General features: G+C 49.3%; 1 protein-coding gene across 1 annotated transcript; it reads left to right on the forward strand.

Moving 5' to 3' along the window:
• The first annotated feature begins 1,802 nt into the window (after nt 1-1,802).
• LOC138729402 (hydrocephalus-inducing protein homolog) lies at nt 1,803-22,723 on the forward strand. Its single transcript, XM_069873616.1, has 13 exons — nt 1,803-1,937; nt 2,452-2,577; nt 4,596-4,721; nt 5,042-5,161; nt 5,835-5,969; nt 10,194-10,393; nt 12,504-12,628; nt 13,619-13,820; nt 16,483-16,663; nt 17,402-17,501; nt 19,730-19,848; nt 21,559-21,782; nt 22,584-22,723. The coding sequence occupies exons 1-13, from the start codon at nt 1,803-1,805 to the stop codon at nt 22,702-22,704; spliced, it is 1,914 nt and encodes a 637-aa protein (XP_069729717.1). The 3' UTR covers nt 22,705-22,723.
• The last annotated feature ends 2,203 nt before the right edge of the window (nt 22,724-24,926 follow it).

The raw sequence follows: 24,926 nt of genomic DNA on the forward strand, positions 1-24,926 counted from the left end.
GGCTGGTGGCAGAGCAGCCTGAGGAAGGAGGTAGTTTTAGAACCAGGGAGTCTGAGAGAGAGATGGGCCACGGAGCCCTGCTCTGCCCTCCCCAGGACATCAAGAGGAGCAGCCCCCACCACAAAGCCAGGATGAAGAGGATCCTACACCCTCCCCGTCACTCAGGAGTGAGTGGGGGCCAGTCCGCAGTCAGGGGGGCAGGGCGAGCCCCTCCTGGCCCGCCTCGCTTTCCCAGCTGCCTCTGCACAGCGGCTGTGAGGCTCTGGAGGTGGAAGGTCAGGCAACAGATGTGGGTGACAGCTCATCTAGGCCAGAGGTGTTGCCACCATCAGACAGGCCCTACCTCCGTGTTATGGCCACCTCTGTGGGGAAGAAAAGACAGGTTGTAGTGGCAGAGGACTCCATTCCGAGGGGAACAGAGGGTCTGATACGCCAGACAGACCCTCCCCTTCGGGTCTGGGTCCCGGGTTAGGGGCATCCCTAGGGTGTTCCTAGCCTGGTACAGCCCTGTGCTATTGCCCATTCCTGCTCTTCCATGTGGGATCTTAGGGAGCTGCAATGCACAGCCCAAGGGCAACCAAAAAGAGACTTCAGGGCCTCGGTACGTGCGAGAGTTCGGCTACTTGTGCTTTTACAAAATGGAAGTTCTAGCACTAAGGTGGAGGGCCTTGCTGAGCCGAACTTGTAATGTTCCTGCAAGATATGTTTGCATAAGCTGTTTTTCACCAAGAAATGGCTGAGCAAGTATTTTGGAGAAGAGAAATGTTATCTCCTGGTACCTTTCTGGTACAGTACAAGATACGCTTAGGAATTTAACAACTTCTATACAACAAATTGGGTAGAGAAATCGAATCTATTAAAAGCAGCTGGGTAACTGCCCTGTATTAGCTTTGTGATAGGCTGTAAATTTGGGGAGAGGGTGGTGTTGCCCTGAAAAGATACGGCCTATAAACTTCTTCAGTTTTTGATAAAGGTTGAGGACTTTCCTGCTTGCCAGAGGGAGCTGCTCCTGCAATTGCACTCACGAATAAAGAAAGAAATAATGCTGCTTCATAAGATGCGTGCCTCAGTTCACCTATTTGACTCATGAGCAGTTCTAACCTAAGGGAGGTGTGGGGAAGATGAACAGATGTCATCTTCTTGGAGAGAGTTATTTCCCAATTTGCAGTAGGTGGATGGGAACTCCCTGCTGGAGCTGTGTGGGCATTAGCAGCCCTTTGGGAGGCCTGGGCTCTCGTGATGTGTTCGCGGTCTCCCTCCCCTCCCCTGAGCTGACAGACACTGCTCTGGATCCGGGGGGCCGCGGGCAGGCACCACCCCTCTGCGGGGACCTGGTGGGCGCTGAGCACCCCTCCGTGTCTGCCATCACATTGCACAGCCCTGCCTCCCGCTCTGTGACCTCACTGTGCCGGGTGGGTCGGGGCAGGCTAGGAGTCCCCGTCGTCGCCAGGGCACAAGTGCAGTAGCCCACTGACGGTGGAGCTGCTTTGTGCGTCCCAGACCGTGTCCCGTGCGGAGTGGGAACATACAGATCTCAGACTGCTTCAGGAGCGCACAGACTGCTTGTCACAGGTTGTCCAGCCTTGCTGCTTGGCTGAAGGGGGGAAATAACTCAGGGTTTTACTTCTATGAATCTCAGCTCCGCAGCTTTAACATGGTCTGCTCAAGAAACAGGGTGGGGAGGCCCCCTGTTCACATGGGAAGCATGCCGAAGCCTGGAGACACAGGGGTATCCTATCTGCCACAAATGGGATTTCTAGATTTTCAAAGTCCCGTTGTTGCTTTTTCCAGGTGACTGAGACATGGCCGCTGGCAGGAGCTATCAGCCTGTGGGGCTTCCCAAGAGGGCTGATGGATTCCAGAGCAAAGTGGCAACATCTCGTGATTGGAAGCGGGGCAGAGAGGCAGAGAAGCCTCTGACTGTCAGTACAGGCCAGGTAAGAGCTGTGTTTGGGTTGTGAAGTTCCCCTGTGTCCCTCCTCTGCCCACTTCTCCTGTTGTCCAGCAGCACTGGGAAGCTGGCCGCGGGCTCCCGTATGTGGCCGCTGTGCTTCTCAGAGGTGGCTCTCATGGCGCAGTGAGGTTTGGATTGTGTGCTGCTTCAGGGCAAGTCCAGAGTCTTGCCTGAATGTGCCACTGGAGCCAAGTTAAAGGATTTTCCTGGGTGTTCAGCTGGACTAGCTGGAGCATGAGTGTACTTCTTTCCATGCTCTGTGGGTGGGCAGTGATATCTGCTGTCCTGCTGGCACACTGGCCAGTGCTGCTCCAGCTGTACCAGACCTCCAGGAGCTGGGCGTGTGGTGGGCTGCTCCAACTCTGGCTGAAGACTTGGAGACATGACTGGACCCAGATAGAAGAGGTTCCAAACTACCTGTCAGTGGCATTTGAACAAGTAAAGCCTTTCTGGACCAATTTCTGTAGCTCTTGCTGAGTTGCTGTTTTGTGTTTCAGCCCACTCCTTCTGCCTTCGTGAAGGAGAAGTCTCTCACCACCAAGCAGACGCTGGCCCCTACTCGGGTGGTGAAGCTGCCCCAGATTACCCAGCGTGGAGATATGAATGAAGCCTCTCATCACAAGGTAGCCTTTTCCTGCCCTTCTCTTTGCTTTTTGATGTGATATTTGCAGAAGGTGCATGCTTGTAACAGGCTTGCCTCCAGCTCCTCCAGACCCCTTGGTGACTGGGCTCTGTTGTACTTTCAAACTGCGGCGGGGGGGCAGTGGTTTCCTTCTGCTAGGGGAAAAAGAAAGCATATTTTGCCAGTGGGACATTGAAGTCCTGATCTGCACTAGGCTGATATAAATAACCTTTGCTGAAGGTGGTGGATCTTGCTGGAGTCAGCTCCCATCCCAGTTACCGTGGGTAACCACAGTGCTGGGGGAAGACCGGGGCAGAACACAAGGGCATGAGGACCCTGCCAGTTTCTATCCTCCTGCTGAACCTGTGAAATGCCTGGAGTCAGGACACCCTCAGGGGTAGTAGCACTGGCCTCTTGAGGGGATTGATGCAAGGACTACTGCCTGATGAGCAGAAGACCTTTATTAAGGTTTAATGGCTCCTTTATATATGTTAACTGGTAAGAACATGCCATGTATTCTTTACAATGATTGGGTTCTGCTACTTGTTCCCCCACCTAGGCCAGAAATATTATTGGCTAAGATTAACTGGTCATGCGCCGTGGTATTTCTTCTTGTTACTTTGCTTCTCCTTCTCTCAGCCAAAGTCTTTTCAAAGACAGCCTCCATTTCCCTGTGTCCTTCGGCCTGCAAAAGCCTCCACAGCCTCTGAAGGCTGTAGGCCCTGTGGTAATTGCTTAAGATTTAACAAAACCAACTGCATTAATGTTTTGGGTTGGAACAACGTTGGGACTCCTAGAAGGGTGTTACGTTTGCAGCCTGCGGGATGCTGCCAGCTCTATGGGGGAATCGCCCTGGGCAGAGCGGAGTGGATGTGCTTTATCCTGATCAGTGGCTTCTCAGATATCTGTTTAAATCTGCTTTTCTCACATGACTGCTCAGTGTCCAAACGTGTCGATGACTGAGGTGGGCTCTTGAGCAGAAAATTGCCAGTGTAAGACCTGTAACAAATTGGTTAAGGATTGCCCTGGACTGCACAGGAGCTCGGGAACACATCAGACAAGCACACAAGTAACTAGCAGCCACTGGCCTCGGCATGGCCAGGACCTCTGTGGAGGAGCAGGGGATCCACCTGTGCCTTTAGAGTGGAAACAACACAGCTGCAAGTGGGGAGAAAAAGCAGGGAGGAATTTTCTGATGAATGCCTCTGTCAACACTTGCTGTTAGTGTATATTTTCAGACATGCTTCTGCAGTGGCATTAAAGAAAACAGCGGTCATAGAATAAAAATAAAGAATCCATTTAAAGTTTATGGAAGAGGAGATGTCAAGACCACTCTTGCTGGTAGCTTAGCTGCAAAGAGCTGAATCTTACCACCATCCAGCATTCACCTCACCTATCTTTTCCCTGACTTGAGTGTTACCTCCTGGGGTGCTGGTTTCTAGGCTCTGTAACAAAAGAAATACTGAGGGCCGTGTGGGGCTTGGTGCCTCGGTCTTACAGTAAAGATCATCCCAAGGTTGTCTGCCGTGGAGCAACTTTCACTTGCTCCATGAGTGCTTGTGGCTGTTTCAGTAAGTGCTCTGGAGCTGTGTGACCACATTAGTAGAGGGCTCAGCTGGAGGTAGGCTCTGCTTTGCCTTTTTGAGAAGGAAGCCTCTTGGAGAAGTGCCTATTAAGGAGATTCTTAGTTTGAGCCTGCTTAAAGTGGTCCAGAAATTATTGATTAGCTCAGAACGTGGATGGGTAAGCTCCTGTTTCCCGAGAGTGAGCCAGGCAAATGCGCTCCCCAAGGGGCACTATACTTCTGTGGAGACCAGTCTTGGATTCTCATTCATGAATCTTCCTCCCATAAGCTGAACCACTCACCACAGTCTGTCTTGTGTCTGGCTGAAGACTTGGAGACATGACTGGACCCAGATAGAGGAGGTTCCAAACTTACCTGTCAGTGGCATTTGAACAAGTAAAGCCTTTCTGGACCAATTTCTGTAGCTCTTGCTGAGCTGCTGTTTTGTGTTTCAGCCCACTCCTTCTGCCTTCGTGAAGGAGAAGTCTCTCACCACCAAGCAGATGCTGGCCCCTACTCGGGAGGTGAAGCTGCCCCAGATTACCCAGCTTCGAGATATGAATGAAGCCTCTCATCACAAGGTAGCCTTTTCCTGCCCTTCTCTTTGCTTTTTGATGTGATATTTGCAGAAGGTGCATGCTTGTAACAGGCTTGCCTCCAGCTCCTCCAGACCCCTTGGTGACTGGGCTCTGTTGTACTTTCAAACTGCGGCGGGGGGGCAGTGGTTTCCTTCTGCTAGGGGAAAACGTGGATGGGTAAGCTCCTGTTTCCCGAGAGTGAGCCGGGCAAATGCGCTCCCCAAGGGGCACTGTATGTCTGTGGAGACCAGTCTTGAATTCTCATTCATGAATCTTCCTCCCATAAGCTGAACCACTCACCACTGTCTGTCTTGTGTCTCCAGTTCTCAGCAGTTGACCTGCAAAAGAGCTTGTTTCAGCCTTTCCCGTCGGAGTTGGTATTTCAGAACTTTGTCCCCCCTGAGGTCTATGAAAAGGCAGTGGTTCTGAGAAACAATGACAAGGTAAGTGCTGGGACATGAAGGTTTGATCACAGAATCACAGAATGGTTTTGCTTGGAAAAGACCTTTAAGATCGTTGAGTCCAATCATCGATCCAGCCCTGCTAAGTTCAACAGAAGACCATGTCCCAAAGTACGACATCTACTCGTCTCTCTGTTTTCCTGTGTTCCTCCTTTTTCTCTTCTTAAGCTTGCTTTTATTGCCAGTAAGGCCATGGTGTCTGTCTTCTCTTGCTGCTCTGCGCGTGTTGCTCTGTGGCACCGCGGCTTGACTGCCTCACTCACGGCAGGTCTGTTACAAGGGACTTTTTTCCTTCCTCCAGGATAACAAATACTGTTTGACCCCCCCCTTTGGAGGTGGGACTGCACGGATGTGTGTAGGCAGAAGCAAGCAGGATCTTTGGGCTGGTTGATGGTGTGACTGTAACTCCGCACTGCTGGTGTCTTCCCCGCTTGGCGCTTCCTTCCCAGAGAGGTGTTGCCCGTCTGCCTCTGGCCTAGAGCTGTTTGCCCAGGCAGAAGGGATTTGAGCCCACCCTTGTGTGGTCTGCACACTTAGCTCTGGAGTGAAAGGTGCTCTGGCAGGGAGGCTGAGGAAGGATTTTGCCAGGATGTGGCCAGGTCTCGTCTTGTGTTTCCATGAGTGGCAAAATTATAGTTTCATGTCTTTCCTTCAGGTTCCTCGGCTGGTGATGGTCGCCATGGAGAGCTCACCATATTTCAAGTTGGTCAGTCACAATCGTGTCTGGCAAAAGGTACTACCGGGCATGACTGCAACTTTCCGCATCCGTTTCATGTCTGAGAAGAACAAGGTAAGAGTGGAGGCTCCAGGAGGGTTGTGCCTTCAGTGGAAGATGAACCTACAGGGCTGGCTTTGGAAGAGGGCATCTGGTTTTGAGGAACTGTGCTGGTTTTAGTGGGGTGGTACTGGATCTAGAACTGGGGGAACCTCTGTCCATGTCGTGAAGATGATGCTCTCACAGTCTGAAGGCTCTTCAGTGTTTCAGATTGCTTTTATCCTTTAGTGCTGAGCCATGTCTGCTGGCATCAGGGACGAAAGATTCTTCTGGCCATGATTGGGCGGCCTCTCAAGGATTTGGTTTCTAGCATCTGTCCATTGCTGTGTCGTTATGGGTTTGCTCCCCTAATTATAAATACAGAATTCTATTTAGAAGTGACTTGTGATTTGGAGGACCCGAAGTGAGCCTGATCAGAGCAAGGACCACCACCTTTTAACTCTGGAGTCACTTTAATGTCCATCATGTTGGACACAGCAGTGAGACAGCCGGACACGATGTCTGAAGCCATCCCTGGTTTTGCACGCTTTCACATCCCACAGCCTGCTGTGAGCTCTGCTCCAGGCTGTTGGTGTTTAGATTTAGTTTTACAACTTGTGCTACCCTCAAACAGCATGGATATAGAAAAGTAAAGAGAAAGTACCCTGTGATCTCTCGCTCCCCACGCTTAAGGAATTATCTGTTTCTTTGGAGAGACTGAGAAATGATTTAACATCATTAATATTTAGGGTAAAAATTATGCTGACTTAAGGCAGTTCTGTAACTGTGTAAGTGACACGAGCTTCATCTCACTGAGACAAGCTTTGCCAAATACACTGGTGCCTTTAAAATATGATTTATTAGTAACAAATAGTGTTCATTTTTGGGGGGGAAGAGGTAAATCAGTGCCCAGGAAAGGCAAAGCGCCGCTCTTCAAGTTTAGAGAGGCAGCAGAGCAACATATGAACATCACCACAAACAGAAGCAGGGCGGGGCGACCCCAGAGAGCACTGATGTCCAATACTTTGTCCCTTGTCTTACCCTTGAGCGGGCGAGTGTGTGGAGGAGGGAGCTCTGCCAGCGAGAGCTCCTCTGCACAGCTTCCGCCACACCCAGGCAGTTTCTGCTGAGGAGCACGGAGGAACTGACAGTGGAGTAGAAATGTTGGGTAAATTGAACACAGTTTTGTCTTGTTCTTGGTGGAGCGTGAGTCCCTGCAGTACCAGGGTGCTGCAGCTCAGCTGGAAAGTGCATCAGCAGTGCAGTCAGAAGGGGCACAGCACCTGCAAAGCCTCCTGTGCTGTGCATGCAGTTGCCTGTGTGCAGAATACCTGCTTTTCTTTGTGGGAGGTGTAGGAGTGCTGCCTCTGAGCTTTCTCTGCCTCTCTGCTGTGGCATCATCCCCAGGGACTGTGGATATCCCCATGAACTGGGATGCAGGTACAAACTCCTCCATCATGGCTGGAGTCCTCCTGCTGTGGGGTTGGTTTACAGAATTCTCTTGCTTTGAATTTGTTCTTCCCTGGGGTAAATCTGACTTCAGTTGCCTGCTGCAAGGACTTCAGAGAAGTATTTAGGACTGGTTATGCAGCAAAAAGGATGGCAGTTTGCTGGTGTACTGGGCAGCTGTAAGGGTCCCAAGCCGAAGCCCGGAGGGTTTTGTTTGGAATCGCCCAGACGGTATAAAAACAAGGTCAAATGCCGTAAATCAAAAGGGTTTTCTTTACTGCAAAAAAGGCAGAAGATGAAAGGCGAGGTAATATGAGCAGTGATAGGAAAGTGAGGAATAAAGATAGAAACTCAAGCAAGAGTTCAGAATAGGATTGCAAAAATAGTTACCACCATGGATCTTCAAGGGTCCGTGTCTCAGCAGCCTGGTGAAAAGTCAGGGGTCCCACAAAGAGTTAGTGGTAGGCAGAGGTGAGCGTGCGAGTTTTTTGGATGCTTTTATAGCTTCCCTCAGTCCAAGTTGTCACGTCCGCCACAGCTTCACCCATCTGGGCCTGGGCATTGTCACGCAGTGTCTCCGGCTCAAGTCTGCTTCAGCTTAGCAACAGCAGCAATCCTTGAGGCAATGATGTTTTAATCTGGCTTCTCACAGCAGTTAAGGTTGTTGTCGCTGTGACAGTTGTTTTTGTTAGCCTGCGTTTGCAAAGAGCCTGAAATGACATCTCTTCTCTAAGTGGTTGCTGTTTTTTCAGTGGGTGCTCATTCAAATGTCAGTGGTGTCACTTGGAAAGCCAGAGCTCACACGTGATTGCTTATCAGACGTGAATAAGAGAAGAGGAGTCTTTGTCTCTATTTTCCTTACTGCTGAGAGCTCTATGAAGGATGAAGTATTCTCATGAAAATCTAGAGCCTGAAGCTACGTCCAAACCCAGCATCTTTAATGCATGGAATTGATGCAGCCCCTCTATCACCCAGGGTTTTTTGGTTTAGAAACCTACACTAAAACAGTCTGCAAAGGGGCTGCAGTTGCAAAACAAAACCTAATTTTAAACTTGTTCCAGCTGTACCCTGGCTGTGAGCAAGTGTGCAGCAGAGCTGGTAGCACAGGGCAGTGCTGCTGGGGAGAATTGTAGCTTTTCCCTTCTGCCAGGGAGGGCTATTCAAGCTTTCAGAAGCTTAAAGGGTCATAGGTTCACAGCAGTGTGAGCAACCAGCTTCTGCCTGGCACCCCTCTTTCCTTGGGTTTCCCCCTGTTTGTCCTGACGCTGCGGTCGGCTTTGATGCCTGGTCCCACTTTGGGGACGTCCTGGAGCTTGGCCGAAGGGTTGGCACATGCTGAAGCACTTTACCGAGCCAGGCTTTGTGTGGGAAGCTGTCTCCCAGGGAGTCCCCGGAGAAGGGACTCAGCACAGAACGTGCTTGTGCATGAATGGCGAGAGGCAGGTTTCTCTCTTGAGGTCATGGTTGTCTCTGTGAGGCCAAATCCTTGTTGCTCTGCCTGGCCTTGGAGTCTCTCTGGAGAAGTCCTTTTCCCTGTGGGTTGCTGTGCAGGTGGTGCCAGCACCCCTGACCAGCAACAGAGCTGTGAAGGCTGCCTTTGCTTGTTTCCTGGGGGAATTTATACCTTGAGCTCTTACTTATGTTGCTGTTGATCCCCTCACTCCTTAGCAATGACAATGACTTGGAAATTGTTTTCTTCTACTTCGTCAAGTACCTCTAGTTGGGCTCAAAGAGTGGTGGGAAATGGGGTTCAGTCCATCTGGAGGCCAGTCACAAGTGGTGTCCCCAGGGCTCAGTGCTGGGTCCAGTCCCGTTCAATACCTTTATCAATGACCTGGATGAGGGGATTGAGCGCACCCTTAGCAACGTTGTGGACAATACTAAAGTGGGAGGAAGTGTAGATCTGCTGAAGGGTAAGGAGGATCTGCAGAGGGATCTGAACAGGCTGGATCGATGGTCTGAGGCCAATGGATTCAAGGCGGCCAAGTGCAGAGTCCTACACTAGGGACACAAAAACCCTGTGCAGTGCTACAGACTTGGGGAAGAGTGGCTGGAAAGCTGCCTGGCAGAGAAAGACGTGGAGGAGTTGGTTGACAGCAGCTGAACATGAACCAGCAGAGTGCCCACATGGCCAAGAAGTCAAATGGCCTCTTGACTTGTATCAGAAACAGTGTGGCCAACATGACCAGGGAAGGGATTCTGCCCCTGGACTCAGCAGTGGTCGGGCCGCACCTTGGATACTGTGTTCAGTTTTGGGCCCATCACTATAAGTAAGACATTGAGGTCCTGGAGCACGTCCGGAGAAGAGCAGTGAAGCTGGTGAAGGGGCTGGAGAGCAAGTCATACGAGGAGCGGCTGAGGGAACTGGGGTTGTTTAGTCTGGAGAAGAGGAGGCTGAGGGGATGATTCTGTGATTCTGTAAGAGTCTGGATTGCTGCTGGTTAAGGGAATTTGCTGCTCTGTGCAATTCCTAAATCAAATTGCCCGCTTGCTGCTCCAACAATAAGGAGATTCTTACTACAGCTGTAATCTCCAACGTGAAATGACTCTGGTTTGGTGCCTCAGAATCGAAGTATTGGTTTGGTCTGGTTCTGTCAGCTTGCTTCGAGAGCAGGTGGATCCATGGGGTTGTTTCTTCCTTGTGAGCTAACAGCCCTGTGCAAGTCCTGCTGCTGGAATGAAACGCCGTTAAGGTAGAAAGTACCATTGCACTACTGAATGCTGTAGTTGGAGTCATAGAAATACTTGTTTTCCTTCTGCCACGGGGATGGTACCAAATGCCAAGTGCTGAGACTGTTTCTTTCCCTGCAGGATTATTCTCACCAGCTCACCTGCACCACAGAAAAGGAGAAGTTTATTGTGCCAATTCGAGCTATTGGTCCTCGAGCTGTCCTGGACTTCCCTGCCCACCTGGACTTTTCCATCTGTCCAGTCAAGTACAGCACTCAGAAAACGCTGCTGATTCACAACGTTGGGAATCGGGAGGCCCGCTACCACATCAGCACTCACAGGTAACAGAGCTTGTTTCTTCTGTGCAAAATACTGTTGTGTGATAAACAGTGAACAGTAACAAAAAGGAACCAGAGTGTGGGAGCTGCTCTGTTGCCGTAGCTGGAAGTGGGCAGGATGGGGGTTCTTCAGTTCCTGGCAGTGTTTGAAGCATCTCCTGACAAAACTCTGCAAGCTGCAGCAAAGTTCTATGCTGCAGTGATGTCTCCAACACAGCATCCAGCGAGACTGATTCTGTTAGATTGAAAAGGAAAACATAGGCAGGCACCTTGGCTGCCTTTGGGCTGCATGAGATGCTGCATGGCAGCAGCAGCTCTGGGAGCTCAGCTCAGGCAGACCAAATGCCATGTTCAGAAGTAGGTAAGCTCTGAGCTACTGAAAGAGACATTTTAGATGGTGTCATCAGCTATGTCTGTATAAGCAAGTGCAACCAGAGATGGGCAATCAAAGTGATTGGCATTGAGGCCCTGACAATAACAGTGGTCCAGGAACTTTGTTTTGCAAACAGAATATATATTGCTTTTGATTTTCACCCTGGGAGTGATCTTATTAGCCTCCAGATTGCCACACGGCTAAATGAATCCACTTCCTCCCTGAGTCAGGCCTGGATGTGAGCGTGTGGCTCGGGGGCCCAGGGTGTGACAGTTGGTCTGGCCCCTGGGACCAAATATTCTTAAGCAGAATGAGCTCCAAAGTGGAGCTGAGCAGGCACTGGCTTCAAAACTGCACTGCAGCCTGAGAGCAGAGTGCTAACATGGGCGCAGGCAGAAGATGCAGCAAATGCCTGGTGCGCAGGTTGACGGCCTTTTCTTCCAGAGCTTTGTCTCTCCCAGATTTCCTGGAGAATGCTAGAATATGCTAGTAGCTGGCTTGCAACCTCCTGGCCATAAGTACCTTCAGAAATGCTTACAAACCTCTGCCAGCCAAACATGCCCATTCTCTGGGGTCACATGCACATGGTTTTCCCATGGTCCCCTCATCAAATGCCCGGTGTGGGCTATGTTGTGGGCAGCCTGCGTTGCTCCTTTTGGTCTCAGAAGGCAGTCACCGGTTTTCCAGTTTGCTGACCTGGCAATGGTAATGCTTTGTTGACACCACATCTGCAAGGAAACCAGTTCAGCTGGCTGGTGAGGAGTGGAGAGTTGCTTGGTCCCAGAGGTCTTGGTGTTAGAGCCAAGGTCAAGACTGCAGCAAAGACCCTGCTGTCTGACTGGGGCTGCCTGAGTTGCCACAGTTTCTCCTCCATCAAAACAAGGCTCAGAAGAGGATTTGACTTTTCTTCTGTGAATTGGGAGGATCCAAGAGGAGCTTCCCCCAAAGCCTGTTGAAGTGGACTTCTAGGATGCTCTTTGAGCAGGCTGCTGCTTTTCACTGTGGGAAATACATAGGCAGTTACCTGTCAATCACTCCACAGTTTTCCTCTGGGATTTCCAGATCTCCTTGTTACCACCAAAATAAATACCCAGGACGTGTTTTTAAGGTGACAAGTTGACCACCGGCAAAGCACTAAACCAAATAACTTCTCTTTTCTAAGTATGGTTGTACAAGAGCCACCCAGCCCAGCTGCCATTGTGCGGAAGTGTTTCATTTGGCTTATCGCTAAGCTCTAAAGCACTGAGTTTTGTATCTGTCAGCCAAGAGCTGTTTAGCTGGCAACAAATCATTGTCATCACTCCTATTAATTTGAAGAACATCAGCACACTTTCATAATTATTTCCAACACATTGCACAGAATTTGTCTGCTGGGCCAAGCAGACAGTTTACAAGCTTGGATTCCCAGACTACTTTGCTTGGGAATAGAGAAAACCTCCATTAAGTTCACCTTGATAGGCTTCTATTAGTGGTGTTAAATTTAGCTCAGCATTTAATTGTTCAGGCTGTAAATGGGATTCTCCTTTTGTTTCCATGGGGTAGTAGCTAGTCTATGTTTGCATTCATTGAGATTTGTCTGATGTCTCCTTTGCTCAGAGCAGCTTTCATTGCAATGCTGATAAAATTGGACCTTTCCTAGCCTCCTTGCTTGCCTAAGTGAGCTGAAGTGAACTAGACTGCAAAAGGAATATAGTCCTCAAGTCTCCCACAGTAGTCATGATATCTCTCTTTGTGTTGCAGCCCTTTCTCTGTCGATCCCTCCATTGGGAACCTTGGGATTGGTGAGGCCACACAAGTAACAGTGGAGTTTCACCCACTGGAAACCGGGGATCATTCCGGGTGCCTGGTTGTTCACTATGACACCGGTAAGTGCTACATGCTGCACACTCTCAGCTTCCTTCAAAACAGTTAGGATGCAGTTATTTTGAAATAAGCTTTAAGAAGGAGAGCAAATGATGACTTGAGGGATTGTCTCTCCAGCTTCAAAGCATGCAAATAAGCTAAAGGCTGCTGAGGTGAATTGCTGAAGTGAAATGGAAATATTTAATCAATCAGTCTTAAAAGCTGCTTATTGCAGGCATAGAGCAGGGCACCAGGCAATGTCACCCAGCCTCACCTGGCAAGCCCTGGCTGCTTTGTCCTGCACTAAGTCAGACTCCCTGTGATTCGCATACAGAAAGCAGCCGTGGGGCTCTTTCAGTAACACCAAGAGCAGACTGTTTATTACAAAACAGAAGCTCTAAGAACAAACCAGCAATTTGGGAGGTTGGGAGGCATTTTCTGTGCTTTGCTGTGCTGACTTGCTTGGCTCACCAGTGGCAGCATATCCCAATACCTCATGCTGCTGTCAGTGTGACTTAGGCAGGATCAGGGGCACATTATATTGGTTTAATTTTTGCCTTGTGCTGCTGCTTCACTTGTTCCTCTGAACATCCCTTTTCTGCCCATGTGCCCCCAGATACCTTTGCTTTGCTGCCCTAGTGGCAGGTCTGCATGAGACTCTGCATGAGGCCTGCCTGGTCACCTGAATGACCTCAATCCAGAATTCCTTGTGACCTGAGTGGGATGGCAACCCAAAGTCCACCTGGGCACATCTGAAAAATCTCACTGTCAGTAGCATCACGGTGTCACCTTGGGGCTAGATGTCTACAAATACACAGAAAAAGGCACTTAATGTAGTGTCCAGGACATCCTCATGCAGTCCACATGCGGCTATCAGGATGTGGTAAATGTTCTGGTCTGTGAAACTGTCAATACTGCAAAGAGCCGTAGCACTTCCTTCTGCTACTGGTGGTTTGCTCTGTTCTAGTATCAGCAAGTGAGGTGAGCAAAGACTCTGCTGTGCTTTGTTCCAGGTGAACGTATCCAGACAAGGCTTTATGGATTGGCCGTAGATGCCAACATTGGGCTGGAGAAGGGCTCTTTGACATTTGAGAAAACTTCCCTTACTCAGGCAAACCGCGGCTCTGTGGTCCTCCACAACCAAAGTGAAATTACAGCCCACTTCCAGTGGAAGGCTGCTGCTACTCAGGAACAGGAGGATCAGCAAAAGCTGAGGTTTGTGTGAAAAACTCCTTTCAGCTGGATGCTCTGCACAAGGGTAAAACTAACGTAGGGCCTCAGAGTGATGTCAGTGCTGTGGAAAGGTTTAGGACCTTACGAGGAGCAGCTGAGAGAGCTGGGGTTGTTTAGCCTGGAGAAGAAGAGGCTGAGGGGAGACCTCATTGCTCTCTATAACTACCTGAAAGGGGGTTGTAGAGAGGAGGGTGCTGGCCTCTTCTCCCAAGTGACAGGGGACAAGACGAGAGGGAATGGTCTCAAGCTCTGTCAGGGGAGATTTAGGCTGGACATTAGGAAAAAAATCTTCACAGAAAGGGTCATTGGGCACTGGAACAGGCTGCCCAGGGAGGTGGTTGAGTCACCTTCCCTGGAGGTGTTTAAGGCACAGGTGGACGAGGTGCTAAGGGGCATGGTTTAGTGTTAGATACGAATGGTTGGACTCGATGATCCGGTGGGTCTCTTCCACCCTGGTTATTCTGTGATTCTGTGATCCTATGATTCTATGATTCTAGGACAAGTAAACCATCCGCAGTGTCAGGGGATGTCACTGAGCTCCAAGATAACAGAGCTCAGCACTTGCCATTCCAGTTCCACCCATGCTCCAGCTGAGGATTACATTTTGGGGAGGAAAGTTTGAGTGCAGTGGCTAGACAGCAAACTTGTGTTTTGTGGGAGCAGAGACCACCGAGGTCCAGAGATCCCTGGGCTACAGAGGATCCATGAGGCTGAGGAATGTAGCTTCAGGGAGCAGAACTATTGTGACAGTCACTGCAGTTGCTTCCGCTCCAGCTTTGAAAAAGTGGCAACTGGTTTCCAAGCAGGGTGCAGGGCAGAGTGCTTTGGTCCTGGTTTCCAGCAGAATGAAGTGTTTCTGCCCTTCCTTAGAGTCTGGTGAGAGTTTGGAGGTGGAGGGTTCTGTAGGGAAGGTAGGACAGCACAGAACTGAGAAGCGCGTTTGGGCTTCAGCTGCCTGTGTCTTCATGGTAGTGAGAGATGGGGCAGGTTCTTCACAATGATGGGACATCATTGGTGAAGCTTTGCAGTTCTCATTTAGGTCAGCAGAGAAACACTTACAGCTGGGCGAGTGAGTTGGAAACTACACACAAAAGCTTGGGTGACTTGTGAAATTCTTGTGTGACTTCTCAGCCTTGGGTGGATATAGGTCTCTAGGAGTTAGTCTGAACCCATCATGATTAGGAAACTGTCCTAAACTTGCACTTGATTTTTAAGGGCTTCTGAGCAAATAAGGTTCAGTGTAATTAGGTCAGAAATGCCTTGAAGCCAAAACGAGTTTTCCACTGCTCTCTATTTTTAATTACCCAGTGCATGACTTCCGTGGAATCTCAGTGTGTTAAAAGAAAACCTCTTGACCTTCTCTTGGTACTTCCCCAGACCATTCCTTTTCCATCTCTTCCTACCTGCCTGTGTCTCAGACTGGACCCTGAGTGATCCTCTTTCCCCTCAAGAGCAACCAGGTTTCCCCACAGTAGACACTGACCCTTGTTTTTATTTTCTAGTTACATTTGATCTTGCACCATTTTGTGTCCTCAACGCTGACCAGGAGGTTTTGTTCTTCCTTACTTGTAATCTTAGGGATGGCCATAGCTCCAGGGTCACTGTCCTGCTTTCAGAGAAACTTTTGAGGTCTTGGAGCAGGGAGGACTTCTTTGAGGGAGGAGGCAGTGTGGGACTCTGCACTAGGATGTGACCCAGAATGACCTGGATTGTTATGAGGTCTGTCCAGGGATTTGCTCTGTCTCCGTCCTGCAGGACTTTCTGGGATGTAAAGGTGGAATTATTGTCTGTGGATGGGTTGAGTTGAGGGTTGTTCATCTCAGTGATTGGAAGCCCTCCCCATGCACAGCATGGTCTGTCAGCCCTGGGGAAACATTTCCCCTTGCACTGTATGGGAGTGAGCCGAAGTGAGGGGTTTTGGTGTTGGTGACAGCATTTGCCCGTGGCTCTGTGTGCAGCTCCTCAAATTCTATCCGCATTTGAATTTAGCTGGGTAGTGATCGCTGTCCTGTTCTTACTGCTGCACCTCCATCTGCTGCACGTGCAGCCTTCCAGTTCTCCCTCAGAGATGTCTCCTGCTGGTTCTTCACAGCCAGGGGACGGGCGTGGGAAGGGAGGACAGCAGTATGCCAGCTGCAAAGCAGCTGTGCTGCAGCAGTGGTCCCTTCTCTTCTCTTGGTTGTGAATGATTTCTGCTACAACTACCAAGTGTGGGAGAGATCATCTGCATCAAAGCTCTGCACTGAAGGCCAGAAAGGAAAAAGAAAAGGTGGTTTAAGGCTAGAATGAAGTGTTTGAATTCAGAGGTGATGCCCCTTCCTTTCTCAGGCCCTCTGTTTTCATGCATATAACCCCATTAAATTTCACCAAGTTGTTGCGATACCTGAATTCATTCATCTGCTTTTCAAGTGTTCTGGGATCCTGTGCTGGAAGGCAGAACTTGTAAGTGTGGAGTAAAACTGCCTGCCGTGCCAGAGGGCAGCAGGTGGCAGTTGGATCCCTGGGGACCCCGTGGCACAGGGTCAGCCCCTTGCTGAGCTGCTGCTCTTCCTCCTCGAGTGCGTTGCTGCCCTTGTGCTTACCTGATGGTCACTGCAAAGATGTTGCTTATTAAACGATCTGCTTGGTTTGTCTCTCCCTGCAGGCTGTGCCGCAGGCTGCAGAAGCAGGAGAATGAGGTGGATTGCTTTCTCAAGGAGTGCACAGAAGTTCCCACTCTCCGAGAACATGTTCCTCTTCTCTCCCGCGGCTTCCAGCAGCAGAGGGCGAAAGTGCAAGGAGACCCCATGCTTTTCTCCAGTGATATTTTCACCATTGACCCAGTGGTAAGTGACAGCTGAGAAGCTCCCTTCCTTCTCCTCCTCCCCCTTCTCCCTGACAAGGTCTCTTGGCAGATCCCACATCAGCTGGTTGGATGTGCTGAGAAAGAGGACTCCAGGTTTGTCTCGTGGGGCTGGGAGAACTTACTGCAAAAATCATTTCTGAACTGCGGGCATCTGGCAGGCGGTCAGAGCTGCCTAAAACTGATCTCTGTTGCAAGGGCTATAAATTGAGGGCACTTAAGTGTCCTTACAGCCTTCAGAGGTATCAGAGTGCACTAGGTACTTCTCGGTATCTGTGCAGGGGAAGGGTGTCAGTGCAGCACCTTTGTAACCGAGAAGAGAAAAATACATTTGATTTGCTTAGTCTTTTCTGATCTAAGTCAGAGTGTTCGTGTAGCCATAGTGGCACAGGGATACAGTGGAGGATTTGGAGGAGAGCGGTCCCTTAGACTGCCTGGTACTTCTGAAGAAATCCTGCCTGATTTGCTGGAGTATGAGTCAGTTTGGTTCCTTCTCTATAGCCTGAATTTAACCAAATGCTTCTCCCAGGTGCTGGTAAGGGTGGGGGACTTAGAAAGTTTATTTTGCAGCTGATTCCAGATGCTCTTATAAATGTTGGTGGCAGGTGTTGCTGGCTACTTTCTCTGCACTGATGCTCAGAGTAAGTGCTCCAGGTGCGGAGCTGAAAACAAGAAATGTAATATATGAAGATGCATGATTTGTCTTCTGCTTCTGTTTTAGGAGGGAGATGTCTTGCCAAATTCTTCAATTGAAATTAACGTGATCTTTAAGCCCCAAGAAGCCAGAGTCTATCAACAAACTGTCTACTGCGACATCTCAGGTATGGCTCCTTCGTCTTCTGTCAGGCACAGGGAAGGCGAGGCACAGTCTTCCAGCTCCCTCTGCTCTTGTGTAATTGCTAGAAAGGGTCAGCGATCAGCAGGGTTGTGCTGGCACGTGCCCACTGTCCCTGTGGTTTCCAGGTAGCCTTCTGTCCAAGACCAGCCTTCAGGATGCCTGGCTCTAAGCTTGGATCGCTGATCCCAGAACAATCAAAGCATGAATTTGCCAGGGTTTTGCCAGCATTTGCTCTCCTGTGAGGTGCCTGTGAAGGCCAAAGAACTACAGAGCAGAAGAGCTTTAATGGACAAGTACGATGCTCCTGTAGACCATTTCCGTCCACGCTGAGTCTCTTATGCAGATGCATCATCAGACTACTGAGGTGGTAGGAGCTGAGTTACCACTGTGCTCCCAGGGCCCAGATCACCTCCCACTGCCCAGACGCTGCCAGACCTAAGGCGTCTGAGCCCTGCTGAGCACAGGGTGTCTGCGAAAGGACCTCCTCTGGCTAGCACATGCTTCTCTCCCTGGGTGGACATTGTCACCTTGTAGCTCTGAGTCCATGGTGCATATGGGTAGCATTGCACAGGGCTGGGTGAGCACCCTTCCTGGAAATCAGAGTTCAAGTAGCCTGTTAGACAAGCTTTATATTCATCCCATCTTTCAGAAGTGCTGTCAAGTCTTTTTCTGGGAGCAGTTGTCATTGCCCTACCCAGCTTTGCCCCTCATAGCAAGCTGTGTGATTCAGGTTACTTGGTCCTTCCTCTGCATCTCTTGCATGGTGCTCCTATAGGTGGTTTTCAAGAGTGGGTCATGGCTGTCTAGCTTCCATCCAGGGAACGTTATGGTTTTTCCCATCTGAGAGGAAGAGATGAGAGGCCCGTGATGCCCAGCTCCCGTTCTGGAAGGTGAAGAAATGACTGACCCAGCTGCTTTGTTTCTTTCCTTACTGCTCCAAGCTGACAGATAGAAATGCGGTGGAGCAGCTTTAAACAGTCGCTGTGCAGGATTTACTGGGCAAACGCCCCCTGGGGTAATTACACAGGGCTTATGTCAACAAGAAGTCTTCCTGCCCACCAGCTGCAGTTGTTGGGGCTGTGGAAGGAAAAGATTGATTTAAAAAGATGCTCCCAGGCGTTCCTCACTCGGTGCTGTTCTCCTGGCTCTGAGGTTCTTGTACTGCTGATAGGGGTGTCCCTCACGTTGCTGCAGGACTCTCTAGGGGTTGTGGCAGGAAAGCTTTTTTGTTGCAGAGAAACAGGAAAAGTACTTGTGTGCAAGCTTGTAACTGGTCTGGGAGTTACAAGAAACAGAGCTGGGTAAATGATGAGTGTTTAACAAGAGAAGTCTGTTCTTGAGAGACCCTGATGGGCCCTGGGGAGAGGTGAACTCTTCCATTGGCTCCTTGGAAGAGGACCTCTGGCTGGTCATTTAAATGATGCGCCTGCCCCTATCCCTTACAGAATAGAGCTGATCCACTCGATTGTCAGGATGGAAACTGTCCCCGAGCTGAGGTGCCTGGGTACAGAGAGTTTAAAGAAGAAAATGATGATCTTGAACTAGAGATTCAATTAATCCTGCTTCTTGGCTTCTCTCACTGCCTTCTTCATGCATTTGGGTGCCAGTCACAAATCCCTTTGGAGCATGATGTGCGGGTGGCATGCATGCCTCTTGCTGGGATTATCTGGCAGCTTTGCTGCAGTTGCAGTACTGTGAATTTTGCAGCTGGATCTCCTGCCTCACTGGGAAAGGACTTTGCTGGCCTCAGCTTTTTTTGCAGGTCCCGCGCTAATGGCTTAGCAGATGCTTCTGGATTGGTTCTTTACAGAACTGATCAGCACTGGTCACCTTGCAAAACTGGCAGTTAGGCAGTGGTTGAAATTTGCTCTTGGAAAATATTTAAGCTCAAACTGAACTTTCTTAATTATTCATGCAAATAAAGCCGTGGCTCTTGGGTGCTGGGAGGGAGCACGCGTTGTGGGGCTCAGCTGCCGAAAATTCATTTTTGTGTTCGTCTGTGCACAGAACAGCAATTGGTTAAACTTTTAACTGATTGGTTAAAAATCAGGCAGCGGCCCAAGGGCGTACCTCGTGAAGGTCCTGTATCTTCTCCTGGAGCATCTAGAGCTGGTCCCTTCCAGCCTGGAGTCAGGGACTAGCGTGGAGGCAGCCTGGAAAATCCAGGGTGACAGAGGGAAATATTGTACTGAAACAGAAATCTCTCCCCAGGCCGTGAAGCCAGGCTGCCCCTCCACATCAAAGCTGAGGGCATTCAGACCGGGCTCTGCTTCAGCTACGAGCAGCTGGACATTGGGAACGTTTCTGTTGGATCGGCCCGCAGCTATGAGGTGAGCAGTAGGGGTACACAGGAATTGGGGTGGATCCTGATGGCTTTCTGGGCAGCTGTGAACCTTGTGGACCTGCGGGATTTCTGGCAACACAGGCAGTTGTGGGCAGGGAATATTGACATGACAGTCAAATGGTGGGGGGATGGTGGTGGTGTCAGAGAATGTGGATGCTTTTTGATGGGGTCCAAAATGCGCATGTGTTGTTCATGAAGCCCTAATCCCTGCCTTTGGGCAACCTCCCGTTGAGGTCAGCTGGGAGGCTTCATGCAAAAAGAACCCAGCACCCTGACACAAAAGCAACACTGGATCAGAAAGCCACTTCAGTCTTGGGACATCTCTGGCTCTAAAGAGAGCAAAACATTTCTGGAAAGAAGCAGAGAACTGTCTAGATATTTGCAAATTTGTCCCTCCTTCCTCCACTGTCAAGAGTTCTGCAAAAAACAAGATAAAGCAATGAAAAGAGGTAGAAAATGAGGTGATACACTATGCCAGATGCTTTCGAAAGATAGACTCTGGCAGGTGAGGACACATTAAGGTGTTATCTTACCAAAACATTGTGCTCTCTGCACCACTGCAGAGTTGAGGTACAGGAATATTTTCAACAGCAGTTGCAAAAATAAAAAGAAGAGACATCTCTGCTTCCATCTCAGTTTTTATGACAGGTTTTGCAAGGCCAAAAATCAGGGAGCAGAAATCCAAAGCAGAGAGATCAGCCCACAGAAGTGGCAGGGCTTGCCCCTGAAGCAATTAGTACCATTCCAGCTCTGTTCTGGGTGGGCTCCTTGGTGACAGCATGCAGGCAGATGTGGGCACTCCTTCCCTGACAGGAAAAGAGGCTCATCTTGGCAAATGCTGCGGGATTGTGTCAATCGATCAAGGCAGCTGATCTACTGAGTGTTCAAGAAAATAGGCGTGGTTCTGAATTTTCAGTTATTCTCACAATGGTAAATTCATTTGTGGTGGCTGTATTTAGGGAAGAGAAATTCTTTGGAGTAGACGGAGCAGCTCTGCACCTCCCGCTCCTCCTTTCCTGACATATCTGTCCAAACTGTCACATTGAAGTTAAAATTAAAAAAAAAACTTGACTGATGTCCTGTAGCAGAGCTGGAGAGCGTTCCTGAGGTTGGCTTTAGTGCAGCCCCAAGGTGTCTGCTGCGGGCAGTGACCTTGTCGGCTGCAGTGGAAGCTGAACGTATTCTGCCTTTGGCAGGACCAGACTCACCTGGGGCAGAAGCTGTTGTGGGTGAGTGACACACGAGGCTGCAGTGCCTCGTCCACCCGTGCCTTAAACACCTCCAGGGAAGGTGACTCAACCACCTCCCTGGGCAGCCTGTTCCAGTGCCCAATGACCCTTCCTGTGAAGAATTTTTTCCTAATGTCGAGCCTAAATCTCCCCTGGCAGAGCTTGAGGCCATTCTCTCTCGTCCTGTCCCCCGTCACTTGGGAGAAGAGGCCAGCACCCTCCTCTCTACAACCTCCTTTCAGGTAGTTATAGAGAGCAATGAGCTTGAAGCAGACTGCTCTGTGTCAGTGGCATAAACCCAGAGTGATTCTGTTCATGTGAAGTTATCACTACTTTGCCTGAAAAAAACAAAGGCAGAACTTGTCCTGTTTGTATTTTCTTTGGCTTCAGCTAAGCACAGCCCATCAGCCTTCTGTGAAATGGAAGATTTCTTAATGTATTTCTGTTTTGCATTCTTACTATTGCAGGTGTTCCTGTTTAACAAAGGAGTCATCGATGGTGCCTTCAGCCTGATACCTCCAAGTACAGCCCTGGGCTGCTGCTTCACCTTTCATCCCCAGAATGGCATTATTTCACCAAATGGGCTCCGAGTCATCAAGATCTCCTTCAGTTCCACCATCCTGGGGAAGTTCACAGAAGAATTCAGGTTCAGGGTGAATGGATCTGCTGAGCCTCTGACTTTGACTATCAGGTAAGGAGGGATGTAGGAGCTCTTTGGGCACATCTGCAGCCACCTCTGGATAATCATCTCCCACCAACCTCATTTTGTGATGAAGCAGAGGAGTTGTCGAAGGTCTTAGTGTGGGGTTGCTAGGATCAAGATGAAGACAAAGAGCCAAGGCTTTTTAACCTTCACTCCAGTTTGAATCCTGCAATTCCAGCAGCAAATGAAGTGCGGTTCTTTGTAAGTGGAAGTGACTGTGTCTTTGATGCTCTCAATAGCCAGTGTAGCTCTGAAAGCCTTGGGTCCCTGTGGGAAGCAGCTTTGCCTTCCTGGTGGGTTGCTCTGCAGTTTTCCGAGATGCTGTGTGCCTGGAATTCGGCAGCAGCGGGTTCTTTCTGTGACCCTTTGTTACCCCTGTGTGAGAACCCCAGGGCTTGAAGTGATTTCTGTGGTGGGAAAGAGTTTGCCTGAAGGCTGCAGGGGAAAGGTGTGGGGTTGCCTGCTGCCCAGCCCGGGCTCCCAGGACATGACAGATGGGGAAACTGAGGCACAGAGCCATCATTTGTTCAGGGTCCTTCATGGGGCCAGCAGCAACCCGAGGGCAAACCCTGCCTGGCACAGTGCCCTGAGCCGCATCAGTGGCTCTCAGATGCTTTGCCTGGGCTGCCTCCTGTCCACATGGATGTCGTGCTGAGCACGAGGGTGACTGGTTGATTTGAAACTCACAGTGGTTCTGAGACCAGGTTTTGTTGATCTTAGTGGTAGTGCAAGCTGAAGGCTTAGCACGTCTCTAACCAAGCTAACTCTTGTCTTTCTTTCTCCTCACAGGGGCTGTGTCACTGGACCAGCTTTTCATTTTGCTGTACCTTCCCTCAATTTTGGTGATGTCCCCTTTGGAGAGTGCACCCTGGGTGGGACTGCCGCGAATAAGAGACAGGACGCAGCCTGATACAAGCAAAAGTAGTTACAAGAGGTGTGTTTCAAACTAATTGGTCCTTACACTAAACTAGGCAATCACAGATTGGTTAATAAAACTTGTATTGGTTAATACAACTTGTATTGGTTAATACAAATGAGCCTTTTTTAAACATCTACTTGCTTTAGCAACGGCAGCAGTTTCTCTCATCAAGGCCACTGTTTAGCAACCGCAGACACCCGTGCTCATCCACACGGAGCCAGCCTTTCTAAACAAAAGTCTTATCTCACTCTTCCCAGGGTCTCCATCCAACAAGTTCCAGCACGTCCTGTTTTATCAACTGGTCTGTACTGGGGGCTTTCTTGAAGCCAGGCAAATCCTGTCCTACATCTCCCCCTTCCTGTTGCACAATAAAAATTTTCTTCACAGAACGTGTTATTAATCCTTGTAAGCATTGCAACAAACATGGCAAAAATAACAACAAAAGAATAAAAACCTCTAAAACATAAACGATCATTTTTATAAGACTTCTTAACCATCCTGACAGTCCCCATCCTGCGAAAAGCTTATCTAACCAGTCCCAACTATCATTTTGTCGAAGTTTAAAGACTCCCTCCTTCAGCTGTTGAATGCTTGCATGAATAGATTCCGAGTGATCGGAAAGATTCATACAACACATACCTTCAAAATCTTCACAACCATGTCCCTGTGCCAAAAGCAAAAAATCTATTGCAGCTCTATTTTGCAAGGTAGCATGTCGTACACTATCTACATCTAATAAAAGTCCAGAAAGAGCACAGCTGGTAGCATTTGTTTGTTTTGCAAGCCAGCAGCCAAGTTTATCTAGGGTTGCTAATGCTTTTGCAGCTGCATCTCCGGGTATCAAAAGAGAAGCAGTAAAGCGTTGGCCAAAAGACCAAAACTCAGCATTATCATCACACTCGGGGGTATATGCGTGGATACCTCGTCTTGCCCTGTGAGAAAGGCGATGTTGTAAAATCGTGGACGTATTAGGGGTTAAAACAGACAGACGTCCAAGACTACATGGTCCTCCTTTTATATGAGAGGGGGTCATGGGCCATGCCCTGTCTCCACAGATAAAAAATATTCCTGGCGGTAATAAAAGGGGAGTATTGCTAGACTTGGACAAATTTGTTGCTGTATAATTACACCAAATAGTAGCGTTTTTAAAGACGGAGTGGACGGGGGAAACGTCCCATACCTTGGACTGATTTTTCCCTGTATAATTAAACCTGACACAAAAATCCATTTTTACTGATCCGAGGAGTTCAATCTCCTGTGGCTCTAGGGTGGCGAGTGGGAGATATGGAGTCCACCAGTCCCAGCAATCGTTAACATTCCTGGATCTGCTATTTTGAAAGAGGGTTCCCAGGAGATTCTTGGGTATTGGCAACTCATCTAGCAGCAATCCCACAAGACACGTAGAGAATGGATTATTAGGAGAGGCAGTGGCAAGACACAACGTATCTTGTCCTGTGAGATTTGCTAGTGTCACCCATATATTGACCTTGGGTAGTGCAGGCAGGCATGGGTAACTTTGCATGTTCCCCGACATAATCATGATAAAAACTACTAATTGAGGAACAACTTTTTGCCCCTTTCTAGCTTCCAAGCAAACCGTCTTTTCCAGTCTTGTTTAAGGACGGCCCATATGGCGGGTGCTAGGTTTGTCCTGCTACACTCTAAATTACAGATTACAGTCTCTCGTGCCCTCTTTCCCACTAGATTAGCCCAATTTATATACTCACATAGATATTGGTCATTCCCTAATGATTCATGCCCTGTAACAAGCAAAAGTTTTACCACATCAATCTCCTTTTCTAAACAGTCTTCACACCATCGCCTGGCAAGAGTTGCTCAGCGCCATCACTCCTTTTCACATGTATAACATTTGCACAAAACCCAAGGTTCACAAGATTTACATAAAGCACAAGTGATTCCAACAAGTGTTTCTCTGCCCTGGTTCATGCAGTTTTTTCGCGTTCACTCTCTGTTATCCCGATCTTCCTTGGAAATCCATCAAATTGTTGTCTGGGAGACTGGTCCTAAGGGTGATTGAGGTTTTCACCAGATGATTGTTGTAAGGATTCACGGAAAGGCCGCACATTCTTTGCCGGGTTCCATCGGGGACCTTTCTCTGTGGAGACACAAGCGTAGCCTCTGCCCCATGTAACAAGAGGATATGGTCCCATGACCTTACCTGTTTCTGGGTCGCGCACCAATACCAGGGCTTT

Source organism: Phaenicophaeus curvirostris, chromosome 20, assembly GCF_032191515.1.
Source record: "Phaenicophaeus curvirostris isolate KB17595 chromosome 20, BPBGC_Pcur_1.0, whole genome shotgun sequence".
Taxonomy (NCBI): domain Eukaryota; kingdom Metazoa; phylum Chordata; class Aves; order Cuculiformes; family Cuculidae; genus Phaenicophaeus; species Phaenicophaeus curvirostris.

Excerpts from the sequence above, each read along its gene's own strand:
- LOC138729402 (XM_069873616.1), top strand. The coding sequence starts at position 1,803 with ATGGCCGCTGGCAGGAGCTATCAGCCTGTGGGGCTTCCCAAGAGGGCT. Across the intron at positions 10,394-12,503 it reads TACCACATCAGCACTCACAG|CCCTTTCTCTGTCGATCCCT; the intron begins GTAACAGAGCTT and ends TTTGTGTTGCAG. Across the intron at positions 13,821-16,482 it reads GAGGATCAGCAAAAGCTGAG|GCTGTGCCGCAGGCTGCAGA; the intron begins GTTTGTGTGAAA and ends CTCTCCCTGCAG.